Source organism: Acinonyx jubatus, chromosome A2 (assembly GCF_027475565.1).
Source record: "Acinonyx jubatus isolate Ajub_Pintada_27869175 chromosome A2, VMU_Ajub_asm_v1.0, whole genome shotgun sequence".
Lineage (NCBI taxonomy): Eukaryota > Metazoa > Chordata > Mammalia > Carnivora > Felidae > Acinonyx > Acinonyx jubatus.
This window is the reverse complement of record NC_069383.1, coordinates 42,121,638-42,147,835: the sequence shown is the minus strand read 5'-3', so window position 1 is coordinate 42,147,835 and position 26,198 is coordinate 42,121,638. Positions and strand designations below refer to the sequence as shown.

Genomic DNA, 26,198 nt, shown 5'->3' with positions numbered 1-26,198 from the left:
TGATCAGAAGACTTACTGATTATATAAATAGTTGATTAATACATATTTTGTGTGCTACGTGTCAGTAAAACCTTGATTTGCAAGCATAATTCATTCTGGAAGCATGCTTGTAATCCAAAGCACTTGTATATCAAAGCGAATTTCATGAAGTATTGAATCAGTTGTGATCATGTGACATTTGGCGTCATGTACTACTCCTATTGCAAGACTCACTCGTTTATCAAGTTAATCAAGTTAAATGTTTGCTTGTCTTGTGGAACACTAACAGAACAAGTTACTCGCAATCCAAGGTTTTATTGTATTATAATACTATATTCTAACAGTAAGGTAAGCTAGAGGAAAATATGTTAAGAAAATCATAAGGAAAGGAAAATACAGTACTGTACTGTATTTGTTGGAAAAAAAAATCCACTTCTAAGTGGACCCATGCAGTTCAAACTCATGTTGCGCAAGGGTCAAATGTCTCATAAATTGGTTGGCATGAAACAATAGAAATATGTTGCCTCACTGACCTGGAGGAAAGTCTAAAATCAAGGTGTCACAGGGCTGTGTTCCTACAAAGCCTCCGGGGGAGGCTTCTTCCTTGTCTCTTCCAGCTTTCTTGGCTTGTGGCAGCATAACTTAGATCTCTGCCTCTATCTTCACGTGGCCCTCTTCCCTCTTTGCCCAGATTTTCCTCTTCGCACAAGGACATCAGATCTATGGGATTAGCAGTCCACCCTAATGACTTCATCTGAACTTGATGACATCAGCAATGACCTTGTTTCCAAATATAAGATGACATTCAAAGGTACCAGGGGTTAGGACTTCAGCATATCTTCAAGGGACATGATTTAAACTGTAACACCCCTTATGTCCAGGAAAAGCATGTTTGGATGCCAGCTGCATGCAATAGGTTGCATTTGGCCCTCTGGGCCCTTTCTGTAAACAATGGCTGTCTAATCCCTTGTTTTGGGGCCTATTCTTGGTTTTCAGAGAAGAGAGTCCAGAGTTCAGGCCTCTTCACAGAAGATAGAGTGAGGGCCAGGTACGGCAAAGGTATTTGAGGCTATCTTTACAGATAAGAATACATTCTCAAGTCACCATAATGCAGGGCTTTGGAGCAGCATTTGAATCCTGCCTCCACTACTTGGTAGCTGTGTGACTCTGAACAAAGCTCTTGGCCACTGTGAACTGTGGCTTCCTCATAGGTAGATAATGGGAAGGATGTCAATTCCTTCCCAGTGGCCCTCAACTGGGGGAGATTTTTGTCCCCCAGAAGATGTATGGTAATGTCTGCAGATATTTTTGATGATCACAACAGAGGTGGTGCTACTGATATCTAGAGGGTAGAGGCCAGGGATGCTGCTGAGTATCCTGCAATGTGCAAGGCAGCCCACACAACCAAGAATAATCTGGCCCCCAATGTTAATTGTGCCAGGGCTGAGAAACTCTGCCCATCCTGTGGGGTTGATAGTTAGCTATGGAAATGAGACATGCAGGGCGCATAGCACATCCCTGGCATTGAGCCAACCCAATACATGGCAGGTGTACACATTGAACAATAGGAAGTTTGTAACAGTCCTATAAAAATATTTGAATGCGCTAGAATTTTAAGTTTATGGAAAGGAAAAGAGACTCTCAATCTCAATGAATTATGAATGCTTGAGAAACATAAAAAATGTAAACTATAACTGGTTAAGAGATAATGAGGCATACAGAAGGGATTGAAATGTTAATGGAGTGCTTGTAATGTCACATACTGACCACTTTTACCTACGTCACCTCATTTAATCCTTTTAACAACCTTATGAGGTAAGAACGTCTTTCCCCATTTTTATAGGTGAAGAAACCAAGGCTCACGAGAGTTTAGTTTCTTGTCCCTGGATATATCTATGAGGGTAGAGCTGGTATTCGAGCCCAGCTCTCTCTGTCACCAAGCCCATGACTCTCTGTTGCCCCACCCGACTCACATGCAGTCACTGCAACTGACAGATGTATTAGTCATGAGCCCAAGGGTTGGATGCCGAGGAATGTAGCCAGGAAGACCATTAGGAGAACCAGCAATGTGTGGAAGGTGCCTCCCAGATTCCTCAGGATTTCTACCAGGCTGAGCTCTCCTCTTCTCTTTCCTGCATTTGAGTCCAGGCCCCTCTTGATGTTCTCTCTGGCGATCCTCACGACTGGACCAGGCCTGCCCTCCAGGAACAGTGAAAAATGCTAAAAAAACTAGCCATTTACATTCCCTCTTCTAGCTTCCCTTGACACATCTTATTCCCTCAAGGCAACAGAGCACCAGTATACTACAGAGAGGAGAGCTTGTAATTTAACCAGAGATGTGACAACAATAGTCCAGAAGCCAGGAGTGGGGGAATGAAAGTGTACTTTTATAAGGTTCTTGAACGTACATGAAGTGATGTGATATCACATGAAGGTAGTCATAAGGGTTTATTTTAGTCATAAACCCTAAAATAACCACTAAAATAACAAGACAAAGATTTATAGCAAGTAAGCCACAGAGGAAGTAAAATGAAATCACAGACAGCAATCAGCTCACCAAAGAAGATGTACAAGTGGCCAGGGAGCACATGAAAAGATGCTCAACATTATCAGTCATCAGGGAAATGCAAAAAGCCACAGTGAGATAAATCCTTGACACCCACCGGGATGGTTATAGGCAAAAAGGCAAATACTAATACACACTGGAGAGAACATGGAGGATTAAAAACCCTGATGCACTGCTAGCAGAAATGTAAAATGGGGCAGCCACTTTGGGACCATCTGGCAGGACTTGGAACATTAAACGTGGTGTTACCATAGGATCTAGCAATTCTGTGCCTAGGTTTATACTCAGGAGAAATGAAACATGCATCTGCACAAAGACATGAATGTTGACAGCGACATTATTCATAATAACCAAAAGCTAGAAACAACCCAAATGTCCATCAAATGAAGAATGGATCAAGAAATGTGGTGTGTCCATACAGTGGAACTCATCCATGAAAAGGCATTAAGTACTGACACAGGCCTCAACATGGACGGATCTTGAAAACACTATGCTAAGTGAAAGAAGCCAGTCACCAAAGACCCATACTCTATAGCTCTACTTATGTGAAATGTCCAGAATTGGCAAATCTATAGAGGCAGAAAGTAGCTTAGAGATTATCTAGGGCTGGAGAAGGGATAGGAGTGGGAGGATTTGGGGGTGATACTAAAAGGTGTGAGGTTTCTTTTCGGGTGATCAAAATGGTCCATAACTGTTACACAATTTTGTGTATACACTAGAAGTAATTGAATTGTACACAACTTTTTCTTACTTGAAGAAGAAGGAGCACTTCTTTTTTTTTAATGTTTGTTTGTTTATTGAGAAAGAGAGAGAAGTGGGGAGGGATAGAGAGGGAGAGATAGAATCCCAAGCAGGCTCCGTGCTGACATCAGAGCAGACACGGGGCTCAATCCCACAAACTGCAAGATCATGATCTGAGCTGAAATCAAGAGTCAGATGCTTAACTGGGCACCCCTGAGTTGTACACTTTAAATGAGTGAAGTATACAGTATATGAATTACATCTCAGAAAAGGTATTACAAAAAAAGCAATAAGTTCAGAAGTAGGCAGAAAAAAGGAAAAGGAGGAAAAGGAATAAACAGAGCAAACAGAAAACAAACAACAAGATGGTCAATTTAAACCTAACCATATAGGGGCACCTGGGTGGCTCAGTCAGTAGAGCATGTAACTCATGATCATGGGTAACTCATGGGTCATGGTTCCAGCCCCACACTGAGCATAGAGCTTATTTAAAAAAAAAAAAAAACTAATCATATCAATAACCACATTAAATTTAAACAGTCTAAATGCTTCAATTTGAAGGCAGAGATTGAGAGATTGGGTGGGAAAAAAGAAAGCGGTAATGATAGGCTGCCTACAAGAAACCCACTTTAGAAAGACACAACTAGGTTAAAAATAGAATGATGGAAAAGGATGTACTACGGTAACACTAATTTTTTAAAAAGCTGGGGAAGATATATTAGTATCAGACAAAGTAGATTTCAGGGCAGAGAATATTACTAGGACAAAGGAGGTTAGTTCATAATGATAAAATGGTTCATTCATCAGAAGATTATAACAATCTTAAATATTTATGGGCCTGATAATAGAGCTTCAACCAAGATAAAGCAAAAACTGATAGAACTCCAAGGAGAAATAGAAAAATCCTCAATTATATCAGATATTTTAATTTAGCCATTTGTCATACAATAACTGAGAAGGACGTTTGGAGATTGTCTGATCCAATCCACTCATCTTACTGATAAGGAAAATGGGACCCAGAGAAGTCAACTGACTTATGCATGGTCACCGAGTTCATTAGTGCCGGAGCCTGGCCATTAACCCAGGTGTCACCAGGGCTACTTAGTCTGTGAGACTCCCTGCAGCATACAGACGTCCAAATTCAGCCTAACATGGTGGTGAGAGACTTACAACCATGAGTGGGAGGAATCCCACTAGATAAGCAGTCATGGTTACTTATGTTTTAAGAGACCACCCATTAATTCCTTTGACAAATATTGATTAAGGTCTAGGCCCTCTTGGAGATGCTTGGGATACAGCAGAGAAGTCAAATTCCGTATCCTCCAGGGGCTTATATTTTGGTGAGAAAGAGACAATAAATATCTAAGTGAAAAGTGCTACTAAGACAAATAAAGCAAGGTAAGAGGGATAGAGAGCAGGCCAGAGCTTTAGGCAACTGTGCCCACCTAGCGTTTCCCCAAGAAAAGCTAGTTCTGGGAAACATTCCACATAAAAGGGCAAATAGGTGCTGTTGAACTGTTTCCTTCTGGAGATTCCCTATGCACATTTGTAAATTGAAGGCCCTGAGAAGTCTTGCAATGATGAAACCCATTTCAACTTCTTTACCCTGGCACTTTCCAACTGTGGAACGTACTTTGAAGAATGTCCATGGGACCTCTTGGGCTCTGTATAACGTCTTTCCTATGTACTTTCTGGAAGCTGAATTTCCAACATTTGGGCCTTTAAATTATTCCTCAAAAAAGATGGTAGTTTCTTCCAGATCAATTCACAAACGGGGCACTTATAGCCACCAGAGAGGCAGCATGATGGTGGAAAAGGAGCCCTAGCCTGGGCTCCTCAAGAGAGATTCCCTTCCCAGCAAGTTTCTTGGCCTTTTAGGTCCTCAAAGATAAAATGAGGATCTAGTCTCAGTGCTCTCAGGTCTCCTCTAGCTCCAAAATTCCATAATTTTTTTGGACTGAGATTTTAGGACTGTGGTTGACCTTGGTTATTCGTGTTCCAGATGCTGATCCTGCTGTTCTAGTGTGGAGAAAATGTTTGGTCTCATTTATGCTCAGACTTAAGATCAGTTTGAAGCACTGCTTCTACTGTAAGCTATGTACCAGAGTCATCTGGAGGCTTAACAAATATCCCTACTTAGATCCCACCCCCAGAGTTTCTGATGAAATTGATCTGGGGAAGGGCCTGGGCACTGGGATTTTGGCAACTGCCCCCAGGATTCCTAGGTGCTGCCGAGGTTAAGAACCACTGCCTTTATTAAAAAAAAATTTTTTTTAATGTTTATTTATTTTTGACAGAGCATGAGTGGGGGAGGGGCAGAGAGAGAGGGAGACACAGAATCTGAAGCAGACTCCAGGCTCTGAGCTGTCAGCACAGAGCCCTGTGTCGGGCTCGAACTCACAGACCGCGAGATCATGACCTGAGCCAAAGTCAGACGCTCAACTGACTGAGCCACCCAGGCGCCCCAAGAACCACTGTCTTTAAAACAGTTTCCACACTGCAGTCTTTCTTGAACACCTTCATGGTCTATTATCATATCTGAGTACCATCTGGGCACGAAAATATATGACAATATGAACAGTTGTATCTTTTGCTATAAATATGAGATAGCCGAAAAACAAAACCCCCCAAAATGGAAAGCAATATAATTAAATTCTAGCTAGATACCGGTGCCTGCCAAAATTCTGAGCCTGAGGTCAGCATTTTCTTTATGGACAGAGATTAACAAATATGAGAACATATTTTGGTCGTGGTGGCCCCAAACTGAGAGTTTCTCCTCAACACAACCACAGTGATGTTTGGAGAAATGAAAAGGGAGAGATTCCCCATTGAGGGGTTTAATATATATAATGTTGTGTCTGGAGTCTCTTAAACTCCTCTTCCTCACCACCGCTAGGTCACACTTTGGGGGATGTTCTTTAAGGTCTTCGAGGTTATTTCTTAAGGAAGTCATTTTTGCGAGTGGGGTGGTGAGGTCAGAGACCAACTTATCAGGACTTACTTTTCCAATATTGAGGAGAAACATGGTCCCAATATGAGCATCATTGGTAATGGTGAAAGAGAAGAAAAGGTGAGAATCATAAAAGTGCATCGTGAGGTTGAACCTGGCAGGGGGTCAACCCTGAGGACCAGCTGTAAGTGAGCCTGGAGGAAAGGAGGGGCAGGTGAGGTGTACCTGTTGTTCCTACGTGTGTGACAGCGTTTTCCCCTAGCTCCTGTCAGCAGTGCTCCCTCGTGCTGGCTCATGGCCCAGCTGAAGGAGCCTCCTCACCCTACCTCCAGAAGTACTAGGGTCCAAGGGTATTTCCATGATTTATCCTAAGGTAGGAAGAGTTGCCTCATTCCCTGTTCTGATTTTGGAGTATTCTATGCTACGGAGAAGACTCATAATTAGGCATTCAGAAATGGAAATAATGGCCTCTACCAAGAAGAATGTTTTATAAACCCTCAAATTTAATAAACAAGAAAGAATTAACTGTTCTGTGAAAAAGTGGAAGTCTGAAACTCACTGGAAATGTTGCTTTTAAGAGGAAGCAAATAAAGCAAATGGGAACTAGAATTCCCAAACGTGGTGATGATACTCACATCACCGTTAAAGATTAATGAATATTATTTTCTGTAACAGCAATAATTCCAGATGGGGATGGGAGGGAGGGCAACACGGTGCTTCTGATGGTAAATGGTAAATGTTCTCCATTGTGGTACTGTAAATGAAGCCACCTCGTTCTGTTGGGACTTTGATACAATAACCTCCAGCCAAATGCTCCATAAGAAATAAAATGCCAGTTGGAAAGGCATTTACCATGTCTGGGAAATGACAAAGGCCTTCACTTGTCAGCCATGAAATTAAACAATATATCAGTCAGTAGACTATGGGCTTTCACGGAGAAATTTGATGCAAAGACACACAACCCAGTACTGCCAAAGTTTCATTCCTGCCTTTCAAGCCACTTCCCTGGGAGAAGGCCAAGTCCAGTAAAGGAAGGAGAAATAACACTTCTGAATTCCCTGGAAGTTGTGAATGGAGGTGTCTGTTTTTAACTGGTATTGAGCTCTATTGTGGGGGCTGATGCTAAGCCATTTAGTAAAACCAAAGCAGATGCAGGTTCGCATGTAAAGTTGATTGGAAACTGTCTCCTCCAGTATCTATGTATCTAACCAGAAGAAATAAGCTCCCCTATTTCTATCATCAGTTTAGTGACCTATCAGCAAACAGATTGGCACATATGCAAACAGACAAATGATACCTAAATGGAGAAATTTTTTTCACAATCTTTTTTATTTAGTTTACTTTCATGGAAATGTTTCTATTAATTCTTTCTAAAAACTTCAATTAAAAAAAAGCTTACACAACAAAAAATCTGAATAGGCCTACATCTATTAAAGGAATTGAATCAATATTAATCACCCTCCAAAACAAAAGCATCAAGCCCAGATGGATTCACTGGTGAATTCTACCCAACATTTAAGGAAGAAATGATATCAATTTTCTACAATTCCTTCCAGAGGATATAAGTGGAAAGAATGCTTCTTTAACTGATTCTATGAGACCAACATTACCCTAATACCAAAAGCAGACAAAAATTATACTGTTTATGCAAAGGAATACTTCTGTATAGTATTTTGATATTAGTTAAGTTGTGGCATCATTTCGAGATCCATCAGAGTTTAAAGAAAAAAAAGAATTGAATATTTTAAGCATAGACATTATGAGCTTTTTAAAAACCAAAAATTTTTATAGCTTTTCAAACCAGAAGTAAAGAAGCCACTGAAGCATCCTACAGGTGTTAATTTCTAATAAGGCAAATGTCTATGGTTATAATCCACATAAACAAAAACTGTTGGTTTTTTTTTAAATTTTATAATGGTAAAGGTTTTTGAGATAAAAAATTAGAAAGCCATGGAGTATCCCTGGCTATGATGGGTCCATTTCTTGTCATGGCTTCATAAGGAGGCATTTTGATAGAATTCTAAGCACCTATATCAATCCATGGCTGGGCCTAGAGTTTTGGTCCTTCTAGTCCTGAGGGATTTTCACCAAGTTAAGTATTTTTCTCTTCAGTTTTTTTTCTATTTTGCTTATTTTTTTTGAAAAATGTTTTCCTCTATTTTTTATCTTTCTTATTTTTTCTTTATTTCTTCATCTAAAAGTTTCTAATTAATTTTTTTGCATTTTCACCGTTTATTTTCTTTTTCATGTTTTCTTATTTTTCTTAAATCTTTTATTTTTATTTTTCTTATTTTTATTTATTTTTGCCATTTTCTCATTTTTTTCATTTATTTTTCTAACTTTTATTTTCAATTTTTCTAATTTTTAAACTCTTTTCTTTTTTGAAGTTTTTCTTTCTTGTAGGAATGAATACTGAGCAGAATGTACAATATTCTCTTCTATATGACAGTGGAGTATGAAAACCTCAAGAAGTTCTTCATCCTCAACCCAATCAAGGTGGGTACTTTAGAGGAAATCATGAAGGTTCTGTAGGTAAACATGGACCATGGAGAGGAACTAATACCTTACATGGAGCCACTCCCTGACTCCAAGGATCCTGGGCAGACTGACTTGATGGTATCCCAGGGCTACACAATGGGAAGGGATCAAGGACTCATAGATGGGCCAGAAGCATGATGAAGTGATGGTAATCTATGTGCTTCTGGCCTATAAGAGATCTGAGCTGGAGGGCGACACCATCATCCTGAGCCCCATCCTTTGGCTGATCCCACCCACAGCTGCCCTTTAAACTCATCCTGCAAGGTATGGCATCGTGACTCTGCTAACCCAAAGCAGAGGAATTTCAATAAGCCTGCCACTTCCACCTTTAATTCCTACTCTGAAAATAGTCAGAAGAGCAAGACAGAAAATCAGTGGCTTGAGGAGAACCAGGAGTTAGGATGGAAAGCGAGCAGCTCAGGCAAGGCATCTGACAGTCCCCTACTTGGCCTAGAGAGGAGACCACCCCAGCACAGCCCCCAGCATGGCCCTTTGGCCTCCCCTGAATCCATACACCAGCAGCAGTGATGATGTCCCGGATGCAACCAAATTCCCCCAGGGTATATCCTCCAGGAAAGGCCCTCCATACCGGCAGCTTAGACAGTGGTCTGACAAACAGAATTTGCCTGACGGTGTGACCCCATCCTCTGCCTCTAGCAGCAGCCAGGGCCGGCAGGGTGTCATTGGGAAGGATGAAGGTTCACTTTCATCCACACCTGTGTTTGAGGTCAGCCAGAAAGAACTGGCATGAAGCAGAAAGAGTGGAGAAGGAAACTTCAGGTGGCCAAAGCAGTGAGATAAACAAGGAAGCATGCTGGGAGGTCAGGCATGCTCCCTGTACTTTGCATGAAGCATGGAGATCACGAGCTCCTTGGAGCCCATCAAGTGTGGGAGATTGGCCAGGTGCTGAACACAAACAGCTGCACTGGGAACTGGACAAGATGTACATGATGCTGTGCGTGCGTGGCCCGCTGAGAGAGGACTTTGTGCACTGGGGGGATAGAGAGTATGACCTGCCCAGCCTTCACTCCCAGGGCTCAGATAAGGGGCTATCTGACACTTCCAAAGCCTTCAAAAGCAGTCTCCAAGATAATGCTGTACCTACAGGATGCCACAGGCCACCTAGAGGACAAGATGAAAGGCCCCTTTGCCCCACCTGGGTGAACTTCAGAGACGGATGGGACTGTTGCTCTTGGAGCATTTCTCCTCTTCCCTGCTCTTCTCCATCTTGTCTTCCGTGTTCATGGGGGAGGGGAAATAGAGCTGTAGAAATAAACGCGATTATAAAAATGCTAATTTATTCTGTTTAAATATGATAGTTTAACAAAACCACTTTCTTTTTATTGCTACAGCTGTCATACAATACTCATCTACTGTTCTACAAGAGAAGGGCCCTGAAGGTTTCCAAATTCTCCTGTGACCCAACTGAAAAACAAAAACAAAAACAAAAAAACCTCAAACCACTTTCCTTGAGGGAAATCAAAGCCTGGTGAGGTCACCTGAACATGAACATGAACATGGGACAAATGTCAGTGAATTGTAAAGGGAACTACATTTGGAACTATGACATTGGTTTTTCTTGCTGGGAAAACAAGGCCTGAGGGTCACATCTATATGATAAATACTTCTGTGAGGCAACCTTTTCAGTAATTGTAAGCCTATAACAATGACACTCTTTGGTAGTTCTGTAGGTTGGCTGGGCTCAGCTGGGTTGTTTTCTCTGCTCCTTGTGGTCTCTCCTGGGCTCACTCCTGTGGTTTCATCTAGCTAGTGGCTGGGCTAGGCTGGAAGGTCCTAGAAGGCCTCTCTCACCCATGTGAGGCCTCAGTGCTTATTGAGGGTGGGGATGCCCCCTGTCACAACAGGATAAGCCAGAACTTTCCGATAGCATGGCAGCTGGGTTCTAAGAGGAAACATTCCAGGGAGATCCAATGGGCAAATGCTTATCAAATCCTTGCTTGCCTCTAGTAAATGTCCCCTGGTCAAAGCAAATCACATGGCCAAGCAAATCACATGACAAGTGATCACACAGGGATGAGAGTACTAGGACATATGACTCACTGGGGGCCACCAATGTCACAGTCTACCACATATCGCTGTGTAACAGAGCAATAGACTCATTTAGAGAACCCAACGAAAATGCTTCTAGTGGCGAGATTCATGGTTGAGTGTCTACACACAGAAGAAGAAATTTGAAGACTGAGGGTATATCCATTGCCACTGTCCATGGGGTCCATCTGGGGGCATTCTGGGCCATCAAACACCGTGACACCCAGGGAGGCAGGGTCTGATTTAGAAAGTTCCCATATACTGTCAATGTCTCATGCTTCATCAGTTTGGGAACACACAGAAGCCTACTGTGGTAGAGAGTGACAAATCTGCTGTTGAGGTCATACCAATATTCGGGACAACATCCAGTTTGGCCATTGCGTGAGTGTGGGTGCCAGGATAGCTGTCAGTGGTCTGACTGAACCCCTTGTTGACTAGGAAAATGGGGACTTCTCTGCAAGGGCTGAGGTTTCGTGGGTTGCGGTATCTTTCCTTATTCATCTTTCAGATCTCATCTTCACTTCCCAAGGAAGTCCCCTACACTCAGTTATTTTTAATTTACAGCTGTATCCTCCTCCTCTTCCCTTTATTCCAACATGCTCTGTTCTTATCAATTTAATGTCTGCATTCCTGCTGGCCTCTCTGCTCTGGGAATAGAGAAATCGTGTATCTTCCTCATCAACATGTTTCTAGTGCCTTGCATGTTGAAATTTTAAATTGAAAACTTCTCTCCCTTCTTCCCTTCCATCACCTCTCCCTTCCCCTGAAGTGCCATTTCCCTTTGAAATGGCAGACTCAGAAGCAGGCCAGCGACCTCCCTCACTCTGTCTCTCTGGCCAAAGCCCCAGGTGAGATCTCTGTTGTGAGGAGCAGTGGCCACGGGACGTGGCACTCAGAGGGGATGATGTGACCCTTGCTCTTTGACATACTCAGGTAACACAGGTGTCAGCCAGGTCCTCATTTCCTGTCCTTCTGACAGTCAAATGACACTGGCTCAAACTTCCATTCTTTGTGGAGCAGGACCTCTCTCCCCACCAGCCAAGCTGCCAGTCTCAGTAGGGATTCTTGAAAGTCAGACATGTCACCAGGTCACTCAGGCTGTGAGTTTTGCTTGCAATGAATCCTGGATCTTTCATCTGGCAGCTTGCCACTGGCCCCTTCTCACTATCCCATATCTCTCCAGAGAGACTCAGCTTCTCTACCTTATGTCCCTGATAGCACTCATTTGAGGCCATTACATTTCTTATTAAAGATTCTGGGTGTGGGGGCCCCTGGTTGGCTCAGTCAGTAGAGCGTATGACTCTTGACCTCAGGGTCATGAGTTCAAGCCCTATGTTGGGAGTAGAGCCTACTTAAAAAAAAAAAAAAGATTCAGAGTATAAGTGTGGGGGTTACATCAGAGAATAGCACATTGGATAAAATAGACTGTCAGACATGATTAGTCTTTTTTTAAGTTTGTTTGTTTGTTTATTTATTTATTTATTTATTTATTTATTTTGAGAGACAGCACACGCATGAGCAGGGGAGGGGCAGGGAGAGAGGGAGAGAGAGAGAAGGAATCCCAGGCAGGCTCTGTAGTGTGAGATCACAGCCTGAGCTGGATGCTTAACTGACTGAGCCACCCAGATGCCCTGAGACATGATTAGTCTTAAAGCCTTCAGGTGTCCCCTCTCCTGGGGCCCCGCCTTTAACTGGGACTGTTCACTGGTCTTCTGTTGGCTCCAGACTCAACTCCTTCCTGGGTCCCTTTGTTCCCCTTCACCTCCCTCCTCGTCACCCTGGCTCACCTACTCCTTCTCCCAAAATAATCCCATCTTCTTCTTCCTCTTATTTTCCATCTTCTCCTCCTCTTCCTCCTCCTCTTTCTTCTTCTAGTTCAAGCAGCATTTCTTTTTATCTTTTGAGGATTTTTTTCAGTTTTATCAAGGTGTAATTGAAGTACATTAAACATCACAAAAAGTGTGTGAGTCTCTGTTTTGACATACATACACCCATGAAACCATGACCTCTCAAACATTTCCATCATTCAAACGGTTTCCTTATGCTCTTTGGCCAGTTTCATCCACTCCTCCATGCATCACAACCCCAACCAACTGTTGAGCTGCTTTCTCGGTATATAGATTAACTTGTATTTTCTAGAGTTTAGTATAAATGGAATCAAGCATCATATTCTCTCACTTTTTTGCCAGGCTTCTTTCATTTGGTGTGATGATTTCAAGATTCTTCAATCTTGTGTGTATTAATAGTTTGTCTTTATGGCTGAGTAGTATTCCATTGTATGGATATGCCACTATTTGTTTATCTATTCACCTACTGGTGGATTTGGGTTGTTTGTGATTTGGGGCTATAACAAACTCCTAGAACATTCACTACACATCTTTGGGTTTCATGCTCTCATTTCTCTTTGGTAAATACCTAAGTGGAGTGGTTTGGTGATCCGGTAGATGAGTGTTGAACTTTTTAGGAAACTGCCTAACTGATTTCCAAAGTGGTTACACTGCCTTGCATTCCCACCATCAGTATCTGAGAGTTTCAGTTGCTCCATACCTCACCAACATGTGGTGTGCCGGTCACTTTCAATTTAGTCATGTTATTGTGGTTTTGTTAGTTTGTTTCAACACCCAGGGGTTTAGCTCCCTCTTGGCTGCATTTCTACTAAGGGGGAGCATATGCTTCCATTTACAGAGAATAAAACCAGGTTATACCTCTTGTGCCAGTAAAGTTGGCAGTGCCCCTCTTACCCTCCCATGTGTCCTGGTTTGTATTATAAAATATGTAGTTTCTCTGCTTCTAATCCCACTGGCCGTGCCCCCAGGCTCTTCGAGGCATTCTGCTCAACAAAGACTTTTCCTTCCTCTACAAGGGATTTTCCCGCTTTTCTTGAACATGTTTTTCCTTATCACAACAGGATTTCAGGAGGAAAGGAATGGCATAATGTAGTTTAGTACTGGGGTGGGGAGTAGGGTGGCAAGTGAAGGGGATAGACGGAGGGAGTCAGATTAGGTCCTGATGACATCATTTGAGCTGGATGCAGCCATTCTTGACATAAGCTCTCTTCCTTAGTTTTAGCACATAAGAACCTGGAAATCCCTCCCTCCCTTCTTTTCGTCTAAGCTAGTGTGACTGGGATTTCTGTCACTTGCAATTAAGTCCTGACCCGTATACACAGTAGGGGAATGTGCCTCAGAAAGGCAATAGCATTTTGCCAAGCCCTGGCTGCCTCTTACTTCACATCTGAAGTACTTTGTGCCTTCCCTGAGAGCTCAGAGTTACTGTTTTTGCTGACCTAGCCCTGGGAAATTTAAAGCAGGAACATTGGTCACAATGGTTGGGACGAAACTTCAGAGCACACCAAATGCCCAGGGTCAAAGTATTCAAAACCATCACCACATGGTTTGTTTAATCAAATACTCTAGCTCCATGTATCTGCTGTACTTCAGCAGGTTCTTTAATCGTTAACTGAGTTGTCATTTAGTGGTTATGATCCAAGGACTGTTCTGAATTTTGGTAAGCAATCTTCATTTCCAAGCAGCATTTCCTTTAATGACTAGATTTAATACTTACAGAAACATATCGATATATACTCAGAGCGCTATACGTGCCAAAGAGCAACCCTATTAAGTGTTGTGTGCGAACATATCTCTGAATAATCGGTGGTGCGTGACCTCTCCTAGCAGCAGGAGTTACTAGCATTGTTTGAGGACATCTCTGTGATCGCAGCGCAAAGGCAATACTCCAGTGAAAGAAAAGAGGAGGCCAGAAGTGGGGGGCAGAAGTAAAAAAGATCCCATTCAGTCCCCTCTGGGAACGTTCTCAGACTTGACCGCAGAGCTGAGCGAGACCCTTGACACGCAGGGGTGCCCCCCCCCCACAACTTGGAGTGCCCGGACCTTAAGCCACGCCCCAAAGATGATCTAAACTCAGACTGGTGGCCTGGTAGTATTTGCGCCCATGGGCGCCTTCTCTTCTTTCGGGCTCCTCCTGCGGAAAAGCAGCTCGGCAGGTCTCGCCTCGGTCAAGACCAAACACTCTCCACCTCACACATATAGCCTTAAGTCTTTGGTAGTATCTCCACTCAGGAGCTGCAGGCCCTAGGGCAGGCTCCTCAGGACCCGACACTGCAGCAGCGATATCGGCCCCGCCCATTCAGTCCCTAAGTCCCGCCTCCGCGCCTCCGTGGCCCGCCCCCTTCCGCCCTGGCCCCGCCCCTGCGCTCCTGCATTCCATCTCCACGCCCACGCGCTCGGGGCCCTCCCCCGCGCAGCAGGGCCCCGCCTCTCAGATTTGCCGGCCCCGCACTCCACCCTCTCGCGTTCTGGCCCCGCCCCCGCGCTCCGTGGCCCCGCCCCCCGCACTCCAGGGCCCCGCCCCAACGCTCTCTGGTTCCGCTCTCCCGCGCTCTGGTCTGGCGCTCGGCCCCGCCTCCACGTTCCCTCTGGAGTCCCCGGAGGAGTTGCCGCGCGGGGGGAGGCGTGGCCGTGGTGCCGGCGGAGGCGCGGGCCGAGCCGCCAGGACTTTGGCTTTGACACGGACGGCGAACTGGAGCCGTGGCTTTGGTACTCGGCACCGACGCGGTCCTGGCGGATCCCGCGTCCGAGTCGGGCGCAGGACTTTTTGCTTCCATCAACGCAACTGCGGCGACGCCGCAAGTCCTGGTGCAGCCTCGGCGGCCGGATTTCACCGCCGCTGCCGCCTCCGCGCAGCCCTGCAGCTCTTGCTGGCTCTGGGAGAGCGACTCTAAGAGTTTCTCCCGCAGAAAGAGCCGGGACGCGCGGCTCGAGGCGGCCCAGCCACTGACCCACACCTGCGCGGGCACCAGAACTGGAGGCAGGGGGCCCGCGCAGTCCCGGGTTGAGCTCAGGCTTCCGAGCCGCAGGTGGAAGGACGCCCCGGGGGAGCAGCGGAGAGGTGGGGCGCGGGGACTGGCGGCGGGTCTGGTGGGGGTCCGTAAACCCCTTCTTGGTGCCTATACTAGTGAGGACGGGATTCCCAAGTTGCAGGTGGTGCTGAATGTCCGGCGGCGGGGTGGGCGTGGGAGATACACCCTCTCTGCTGCCCGAGCCCTGGTAGGGTCGACCTAAGGGGGGATGGTGGTGAGAGGAGAGTAGAGGCAGGGATCAGAGGTGTGGGCTGATGAGGATAGGTCTCTTTCCAAGAGAAGAAGCTCATAGCCTTTTTGGACCCGAATGTGATAAAAACCAGACCTCTTCAGAGGGAAATCCATATGGGCCAGCCTCGCTGTGTGTTCAGGGGTTCACGGACAGCCATTAGCCTGAGACTCCTGGTTAAGAACTCCTGCTCTAGGTAGGGAATGCTAATGCAAACTGATTAACTGATCCAATCGATTTGTGTGTTTATTAATTTGTTTTCCAGGTGGCCAAGTGAAAGGTACTTTTGGATACCCTGGGCATGGAGATTTAGTGTTTGTCTTTGGTAACCGTTTCATTCCCTGCATCGTGCACCTTTCCTCCTTCTGTGCCTGTAAGGTTTGTTGGGCTTCCTCCCTAGCCAGAGAGTTCTTCTGCGGTGGTGAGGCCTCCCTGGGCCACTGACCCTGGCCGGCATGGGGAGCACCCTGGGCTGCCACCGCTCCATACCGCGGGACCCCTCGGATCTATCCCATAGCCGCAAGTTCAGCGCGGCCTGCAACTTCAGCAACATCCTGGTGAATCAGGAGCGGCTCAACATCAACACGGCCACAGAGGAGGAGCTGATGACCCTGCCTGGTGTGACGCGTGCGGTGGCACGCAGCATCGTGGAGTACCGCGAGTACATTGGTGGCTTCAAAAAGGTGGAGGACCTGGCGCTGGTCAGCGGCGTGGGTGCCACCAAACTGGAGCAGGTCAAGTTTGAGATCTGCGTGAGCAGCAAGGGCAGCTCCGCACAGCACTCTCCCAGTTCCCTGCGGCGGGACCTGCTGGCCGAGCAGCAGCCTCACCACCTCGCCACCACTGTGCCCCTCACCCCACGGGTCAACATCAACACGGCCACCCCTGCTCAGCTCATGAGCATACGAGGCCTCACGGAGAAGATGGCTGTGAACATCGTGGACTACCGCCGCGAGCATGGGCCCTTCCGCAGCGTTGAGGACCTGGTGAGGATGGGCGGTATCAACGCCGCCTTCCTCGACAGGATCCGGCACCAGGTGTTCGCGGAGCGGTCCAGGCCCCCCTCGACCCACACCAATGGGGGCCTGACCTTCACCGCCAAGCCTCACCCCAGCCCAACCTCGCTGAGCCTGCAGAGTGAGGACCTGGACCTCCCGCCAGGGGGGCCCACCCAGATTATCTCCACTCGTCCTTCCGTGGAGGCCTTTGGAGGCACAAGGGATGGGCGGCCGGTGCTGAGGCTGGCCACCTGGAACTTGCAGGGCTGCTCAGTGGAGAAGGCCAACAACCCCGGGGTGCGAGAAGTGGTGTGCATGACACTCCTGGAAAACAGGTGAGGACAGGAACCATGGAGGGGGTGGGGTGTGAAGACAGTTCTTGCGTGGCCTCATCTGTACACGCAAATGAGTGGACTTTTGGGGGGTAGGGAGAGGGCAAGATTATTTAATCAGTGTTCTTGAGGCCCCAGCCAACATTGTCACCTGCAGCTGAGCTCTCTCTCCTGCTCCAGAATTTTCTGAATACAGCTATCTGGGCTTGTGGCCCATGTCTTAAACCTGGCGTATCTGAGATCAATTCATAATTTTGGGGTAAGTGGAGATTGTGTTGGTGTTATTGTTCTGGAAAATGTTGTTGGACTTAGAGGACTTCATGGGGTTTACACCAGATCAGACACTCAGAACCTGGGAAGCGTTGCACAGTTTTGCATATGAGAAAGAGCTAGTTGGGATTTTTTTAAAAATGAGACACAAAGTCACTTTTGTTTCACCAAATATGCCTATTTGTGTGCACAAAATCAACTTAAAGGCCAGGTATTTGCAAACACATACACGCTATATATTCACCAAAATGCTGTGAATGAATCACTCCTCATTCTTTTTCCTTATTTAGCCTGAAGTTGGTGTTCAGGCCCACAACTGCAACCCCAAATGTATGTAACCTCTCCTGTCCCATAGCCAGGAAAGGTCAGGCTGACATGTGGTGACTGTTGGCCAGATTTTCCCATTTTGAACCACAGGAGAAGAGACTTGTAGGATGGGCTCTTATCGCAGCATGTTTACATTATTCACAACACTGCTTTCTGTAGGAGCTTCCATTAACCCCCTGTAAAACAAAACAATATTATTGTAGCAGTAACTCCTGCTGTTAGTAAAACAGTGTGGTGTATAATGTAATCAGCTTGGGGAAGGAAAGAAATATCTTTAATGGTCTCTTCTTGGCCAGAAATCCTCTGGTCCTGGTGTTGAGGGATTACGCCCTGCCACCCACCAGACAGACATGTAGTGTGTCTGTGGCCACTAGCTACTTTCCTTTGCACTGGATTGTTGGTGAGCCTGACAGTTCAGTGGCAGCAGTTTAGTGATGCGAAGTGAGTTCTCAGCGGGCAATCACAGTGCATTGTGGCAGAGCATCAGGATAAATGAGTGAGGAGAAAACCAGGTCACACCGTTTCCCTGGTACTGTCCCCGTGGCACACTCTGATCACAGGACTGAGGGATCACGCACCAGGTCAGAGAACTGGACCGGGAGAGCTCCCCAGCACTCTGCCTGCGCTGCTGTGTCCTCTGTTTTGCACTGTAACTCACTCCTTTTGCAAAATCATCTTGTTCACAGGTGAGAACTGAACTTGATGCTGGGTGATATTTATCAGGAATGGCTTGATAGTTGTTTCTCTTCATCCATAGCAACTTGGGTGCATGTATGGGAAAGGGGAAGGGAGGGTAAAGGACGGATGGCTGTTTAATTCTTATCCTCAGTTTTCTTTTTTTTCTTTTTAAATTTTTTTTTTTAACGTTTATTCAGTTTTGAGACAGAGAGAAACAGAGCATGAACGGGGGAAGGTCAGAGAGCGAGGGAGACACAGAATCTGAAACAGGCTCCAGGCTCTGAGCTGTCAGCACAGAGCCTGACGCGGGGCTCGAACTCACGGACCGTGAGATCATGACCTGAGCCGAAGTCGGATGCCCAACCGACTGAGCCACCCAGGCGCCCCTCCTCAGTTTTCTTAAGGCTCAATTTGGGGGGATGAATCAAGATCTGAAATTGCCCAGGGGGAGTGACAGATCGGGCAGCTCTTGTCCATTTACTGTGACAGTGGTTTTTAAAGTGTGCTGTCTGGACCAGCATCAGCGTCAGCTACTGACTCAGAAACTCTGGGTTTCTGTGTGTTCACGCATCCTCCTGGTGGTTCCGATGCTCACTGAAGTTTGAGTCCCATTGTACTATGTGCTGGGTGATCAGCTGCCCCCTGGTTTAGTCTGTAAAGCACCACCTCCCCCTTACTGGCTTTTCTGACAAGGCCAGTGAATCCATGCAGAGCCTTCCAGGTATTATGTTTTCTTGGATTGTTCTGATCATCCCTATAGTTGTCCAACGTACGATGTTCTTTCTGGCCAGAGTTAAAGGGCTTATTCCGCTTTTAGAACAGGTGAATGTGAAGGCTAGAAAATGGGAGAGAGAGCAGGGGACAGCTGGCCTCAGAGAGGGCTCTGCTCTGCAGTGTGGACCTGGGTCAGCCAGGGAAAGCGCTAGCAAGTCGAATCCAGCATGGGGTTAGGGTTTGTCCTAGAAGGATGATGATTTGTTGAAGACATTTAATTGTTGTCCTCAAGTGAGAGTGCTAGAGCTTACCCAGACCTAGTAGGGTGTAGAAGTAGCCAGGGCGGTGACCTAGGTCCTCATCACATATCTCACATTTGGCCCCCTGTGTTGTCCTGTGTCTTGGTTTCTTTTGCATGTTCACAATGTGTTCGGAGCGTTCTCGGCTCTCGTACCACCTTATTAGCATCTGGTAAACATATAGTAATGGGCTTAGGGCTTGATCCCCTGTAGAGCTGGAGTGGATCCGTTTGCCTGTGTGGCTGTCCTAGGGTACCAAAAGATGGCTGGCTGTTCCGGAGTGGCTCACATGTCCTCAGAACAGCAGTGCACATTCTCCAAGGGCTGTGTGTTCATCCTGATTCACAGAAATCTCTCACCATCCAACTGATGCCTTCATTAGCAAGAGGAAATACATTTAGTGTGGGCAAGAATGGATGCACGAGATTTTCTAGGTGATTCTTATTTTCACACCTGTGTGTGTGTGTGTGTGTGTGTGTGTGTATGTATGTATATATGTGTACACATATATATACATACATATGTATAACACAAGTATTCTGGCTATGTCTTCATAGTGTCTAACGCTTCCATATTCATTTCGTTTCCCCATTAACCTTGGATGTAGGTAATGCTTGCTTTTAGCAATGATTCTCCATCTCTGTGTGAGGAAACTAAAACCAAAGAAGTTAAATGACTTGCCTCCATCCCATAGCTCATTAGTGACTCGGCTGGGACTAGGACCCAGACCTTCTGACTTCAGTCCCGTGCTCTTTGCAAGCGTGCTGTGTTTTGTAAGCAAGCCATGTTGATCCTACCTCTTGTTCAGGCATCCCGCCCTCTGCCCAGTCAGGGTCACTTGTTGATTTGTGTGCTAGTCACATTTAAGAAAATAAGTCCATTATAAGGGCATTTAAAAAACCCATGGCTCCACCTTTTTCGGTGTAAAATTGGTGAAATTCCTTAACATTTCCAAGCCTCAGTTTTTCCATCTGTTAAATGTAGCTAATGAAAGAAAAAAAAAAAGAACCCTTGAAAAAACATAAGAAAAAAATACTTCTTTTGCAAAGAGAATAACTAACTGGCTCTTCGTTTTCCTTTCTGTGGGTTTGCTTTAGCAGGTGTGTTTTCTTGGGCCAAAGGGTACCTGTGTGGGACCCTAAAGAGTTAGAGTCCCTTTTTGCCTTGAGATGCTACTGCTGGGTGGACAAGAATGTGTGAGTAATAAGAAACCGTGTTTTGCAGGAAACTGAGGTAGGACAGCCGAAAACTAGATAATCATCCAGTCACCAGTAGCCTTCAGGGACATCACCCTATGGCACAGAACAGATGGGTTTCATCAGATTCCTTTGCCAAATCTCAGTCTTGGGCAATGTTTTCCCTTGTTCAGTGTTTATGGAGCAAGGCAGAAAGAGGAACACTTCTGCTAAACATCCTTACAAAATCTGGTGGCAGCCCACATATGGAATGAAGATTAATTTTTAATTTTTGGTTTTTGCTAAGTAGTTGTCCTATTTTGAAAAGTCCCTTTGGTTTGTGAAAGTATAAGCCCTGGAGGCGCTGAGTTTGGTAATCTCCAAAAAAAAATTAATTAATAAATAAAGAGATTTAATATCCCACTGCACACTGGGGCACCTGGGTGGCTCATGTGTTTGAGTGTTTGACTTCAGCTCAGGTCATGATCTCAAGGTCTGGGGGGTTGAGCCCCACGTCAGGCTCTGGGCTGACAGCTCAGACCCTGGAGCCTGCTTTGGATTCTGAGTCTCCCTCTGTCTCTTTGCCCCTCCCCCACTTGTGCACACATGCATGCTCTCTCTCTGTCTCTCTCTCTCTGTCTCTCTCTCTCTCTCTCTCTCTCTCTCTCTGTCAAAGAAGAAATAAACATTAAGAAAATATCCCACTTGCACATTCTCCCCATGGCCTCTATCAGAAAGGAACATGTCAAAGTCTTCGGCCTTATAGTGGTCTCAGTCTGTTTTCTTGCTACATGTCTGTCTGCAGTATCCAAGCACAAGGTGAATTAGTGCCTGGTAACATGTACTGATTGTGAGAAATGGGATTTTAGTTGATCTGACTTGATTAGTAAGATCAATATAGACACAAGCCATCTTGTCATTTGATTCATTCATTGAAAAATACGTATTGAGTAGCTGCTGTGTACATGCATATGCTAAATCCAGGAATCAGCCTGGCCTATTATTTAACACAGTTAAGTAAATGTGAATCAGCTTGTGCGGCTCAGCCTCAGAATAGTCTGAGAAACCCAGATTTTGGGGGGAAAGTGACTGAATGTGATTGATTTCTGGTTATATTTTTCCTGTATGAATAATGGGCTGATCCTGGGAGATTGAAGGGTGGGGAGATGCAGCCGGACATAACGTCTGGGGCAAAATGCCCAGCAGTCCTCTTGCAGTAGAAATTAGGAGAACTGTTTTGACTATGGAAACCGAGGCTCAGAGAGATTAAATAGCGTCTGTGTGGCCTTCAGAAATGTTGATCGGAGTCAGGATTTGAAGCCAGGCGTTTGTCTGATTTTCGAGTGGGGAGTGTGAGTGTCTCTTCCCAAACACCATGTCCTTTCACTGACCCCTGGCACACCTGCTTTTTCCTCTCCGTCTTGGGTCTTAGGCTGGCCAGGCATCAGGGCTTCACCTAGACTCCTAGGACCATGTCAAGCCTCCCGAGGCCTCTGCTCCCTTCCTGTTTTTGTTCCTCTGAAGGACAGGGCTTATGGCCAGAGGTAGAGCAATCCGGAGGGCGTCAGGGCCTCTCCACCCGGCCCCTCAATTCTGAGTCTGTGACCTTGGCTCAACTCCAAGGTAGAGTTCCGGTTTTGTGAGCCAACAAGCTCTGGGTGGTTTCCAGAGGGAAAGGTGGTCAGTAACAAGACTGCTGTGTATTAATAAGAGAAGATAGTGTGAATGAAGGGAAATCCTGGTGTGTGCACCATGCAGACTTTATTTCACCAAAGGGGAAGATGTTAGTTTATCTTCCAAGAAAGATGGGCTCATTTGAGATCTGATTTTGGAGGCTTGATAGTATTGCTTCTCCCAAGGGATATTCATTCCTTTATTATCTGTTCATTCGGCAGATATTTTTTGAGCTCTTACCAGGGTACTAGGTTCTGTGTCCGACTCCTAATAACAAGACACGGTCCCTGCTCTCATGGAGCTTCCATGGAAGGTGGGGAAATGGACAAGTCAATGCATAATAGATAATTACAGATAGTGGTAAATGCTGAGGAGGATGGTGGCCAGTTGAAGAGAAGCCTGCTGAGGTGGATGGGGGTCAAGGAAGGCCTCAGCTAAAGCTGATGGATGAGAAGGAGGCATAGGAAAAGTTGAGCGAAAGGGTACTCCCCTAGAGGAACCAGCAAGTGCAAAGGCCCTGAGCATGCTTGCTCCAGACAGAAACCAGAGTTCTGGGAGCAGTGGGTGGCTGGGGGTGCAGGAGGAGGCAGGGCCAGATGGGTGGGGCCTCCAGGGCTCTTATTTTTCCAGGAGGAGGCCACAGAAGATTAGAAGCAGAGGTTGGCGACTTAACCTGTTACCAGCCTGTTCTAGCTGCTGGGGTTGGGGGAGGCACTTGGAGCAGGTCCTGGAAGGTGGGTAGTGGGTACAGATTGAGAAAGTTAGATTTCAGAAGAAAGGCTACAGAGGATAGTGAGTGGGAGAAGGGAGAGTGGGGTGGAGATGAGAGCATCCTTTAGTGGCAAAGACTGGAAAGCCTTGTGTGTATTCAAGATGTTGTGGGGATTAACCATGTGGATCCCTAGAAAACAGGCTCAGAGGCGAGGAATCCGGGGCTAGCTCACACACCTCTATGTTGTGTTGACATGATGCAACTTGCCGGCCTCACCCCTCCCCTCTATTCTTGCCTCACTCTGGACAGGTACACAGTGCTCCTTCTGGACAAGGCAGGTCTCAATCCGTAGTGGATAGAGGAAGAGGTCTTGTGGTCTGTCCTCTGTTCAGACCAGGTGTCTAATGGGGCCACTTTCTTTTTACTATCAATTATACATGTAACAAGGGCATATTTGGCGGGTTTTGGGTAGCTATTTGTATTAAGAGACATTTAAATGAGTTTAATTCAATATTGATTGAGCACCTACTCCTTGTCTCTTCCCCAGTTGGGTTGGGGACACAGGGAGAGCCTACCCTGTCATCAAGCCTACCCTCACAGTCTTACAAGGGATGCATTCACTGGCACTTACCAGGGTGCAACGTGCTAGAAGGGAGGAGGTGAAGCTTAATCACAGGGATCTGGTACCTGTCTGCTCGGCTCTGGAGGTATGTGAAGTCCTCAGTAGAGAGGAAAGATGAGGGGATAGAACCAAGGCAGGTGGTTGGGAGGGAGGGTGGTTGAGAGGAGGGTGGGATCTGAGGTGTAAGAGCGTCATGGCCCTCAGGGTGAAAGTCAGCAGCCCCCCCCCCCCCCCCCACAGTTCCTGACACTCAGGGATCCAGGCTGGCTCACTGCCCAGGCTTGTAATCTGAAATATTCAGGCGGGGAACACAGCAGGTTTCCATGAACGGTGCCTCACAGCAGAGAATCGTATTGAGGTATGTGTTATTTGCAGCGTGTTATTTTTATCTCAAAATTCCCCTACTTTACAAAAAGATTTTATCTCAGAATTCCTTAATAACGGTCTCTGCCAATAACAAAATGATGCGTTTCATTCAAATTTGATGTGCTCATCACAGACACCCGGTCTGAGTGCAGGGATGAACAGTTGAGTGGAAATTTCACACCAGTGACTGCCAGCATCGAAACATCCCACAGATGCCACAAAGATGCCCTGCTCTGCTTTCAGGCATGAGGTCCTCAACAAATACTTAGGAGGCTCGGAAGCTCCCTGACTGTTGCCTGTGACTGTACATAGGTGTGGTCTGGACAACAGCTCTTATTGTAATATTTGGATTGACAGCTGTCAAACAGCCGGATAGGAACCCTGGGGAGGTATGCTCAGAGTAAACGTTTCATTTTAAAGACAAGGCTTGAATTCTTCCACCAAACTCCTGGGTAGAGAAACCCTGGGTTTTCTTTACTGAGCACAGATCCCTGCCTGTGTTGCTTTGTCATTTGTTTCCAGCAGCCCTGTTTCCTGGGAATTCTATTTTGGCTCAGCCATTACCTGATTAAGCTGTTAAGTTGGGCCTTCAATGGTTTTATCTAGAGGCCACTATAAACTCCCGAAACATAGTGGTTCAGCCAAGAGAATATTGTTGCCGCATTGAAGGCTGTGTGCATTTTGAGTGTGGTTTTATCACATTCCAGGGATCTGAATCCTGTTTGCTCACCCAGAAGTCAGTGAGTGAAATCTGTACTTTATCTTTCTCAGCCTGTGCTAAAAAAACACAGTGCCTTTTCAAAAAAAATTTTTTATGTTTATTTATTTTTGAGAGAGAGAGCAAGTGAGCACGGAGAGGGGCAGAGAGATAGGGACACACGGAATCCGAAGCAGGCTTCAAGCTCTGAGCTCCAATGCAGGGCTCGAACTCGTGCACTGCAAGATCGTGACCTGAGTCGAAGTGGGACACTTAACTGACTGAGCCACCCAGGCGCCCCCACGATGTCTTTTAAAGCAGGAGATCTCATCGGATGGATTGTTGTGGGCTGTTTTGTTTTGTTTTGTTTTGTTTTTGGACTGTTGTTTTTAAAAATACTGATCCAATACTCTGTTAAAAAAATATAACTTCAGAATATATTTTCACTAAGCAAATCTAGTCTGACTTAAAATTTTTTGCAGTATTCTTTTAATTAAGTGGCAAAAAAGTAAGCATTTTAGTGGCCTTGAAGTACCATGAGTGGCATTAGGCCGTGGACTCTTCTGCCAGTAGACCCAGGGCGCTGACCTTCTGTGCTTGGCGGGCAGCCTCTGCAATGTCAGGTCACTGTGTCACGTTACCGGTCAGTTCTTTGCAAAGTGGTTCCCTGTTGTTTTTAATTTGAAGACTCGTTGTTTTTTGTTTTTAAAAAACAGCAAAATACTGCATGTCCCTCCTATCACCCAGTGATGGCTGTACTTAGTGTCCATGTGGTAGTGGTCATTGTACCAAGAACAGAAACAATGATAACTAACGCTGACGACTCCTGGGACTGAGGTCACAAATGGGTATCATCACTACCCTTCTTGTACAGATATAGAGAGGTGGTTCAGAGAAGCTGAGTGATTTTTTTCCAAGATCGTACAGCTTTTAAGTGGTAGAGCTTGGATTATAACCCAAGAAATTAGACTCTAAAGTTTAATGATAAAAATGAGTCTGAGTTCACTAATGCTTTTCCATGTACCTGTATTTCATTCATTGCCCTAGCCTGCCTGCCTGCATCCTAGACTAGACGTTCTCCTTCACCAACTTGGTTTGAATTCCCTAGGTCATGATCTTTCATAAATATACTGATCTATAATGATACCTGTGTGTGTCTCTTATATTCGTTTCTTTAGAGTGGAGCAAGGATATTTGCAAAGCAATCTGAGTGCAGGACACTGTATTTTTATGACTTTTCAGTCTTTAACAGTTGTCTTGCCCACACCTATTATGACAACAGTTTCTTTAAATGACTTGCTCTTATGCAAGCTTCCCAAGCATTTGTCTTAGTTTTCTTAGAAACCACTTCTCTTTCTGCTTACACCCCTGTGTCATCAGTTGATGTCACATTTTAGAAGACC

At 45.7% G+C, this 26,198-nt stretch overlaps 1 protein-coding gene across 1 annotated transcript in view; it reads left to right on the top strand.

Annotated features, from left to right (window-relative positions):
• The first annotated feature begins 15,325 nt into the window (after window positions 1–15,325).
• EEPD1 (endonuclease/exonuclease/phosphatase family domain containing 1) overlaps window positions 15,326–26,198 on the top strand; it is a 112,134-nt gene continuing 101,261 nt past the window's right edge. The window contains exons 1-2 of the mRNA XM_027075262.2: window positions 15,326–15,731; window positions 16,197–17,264. Of these exons, the coding sequence (XP_026931063.2) occupies window positions 16,387–17,264 (878 nt within the window). The 5' untranslated portion in view covers window positions 15,326–15,731; window positions 16,197–16,386. The remainder of the gene's footprint in view (window positions 15,732–16,196; window positions 17,265–26,198) is intronic.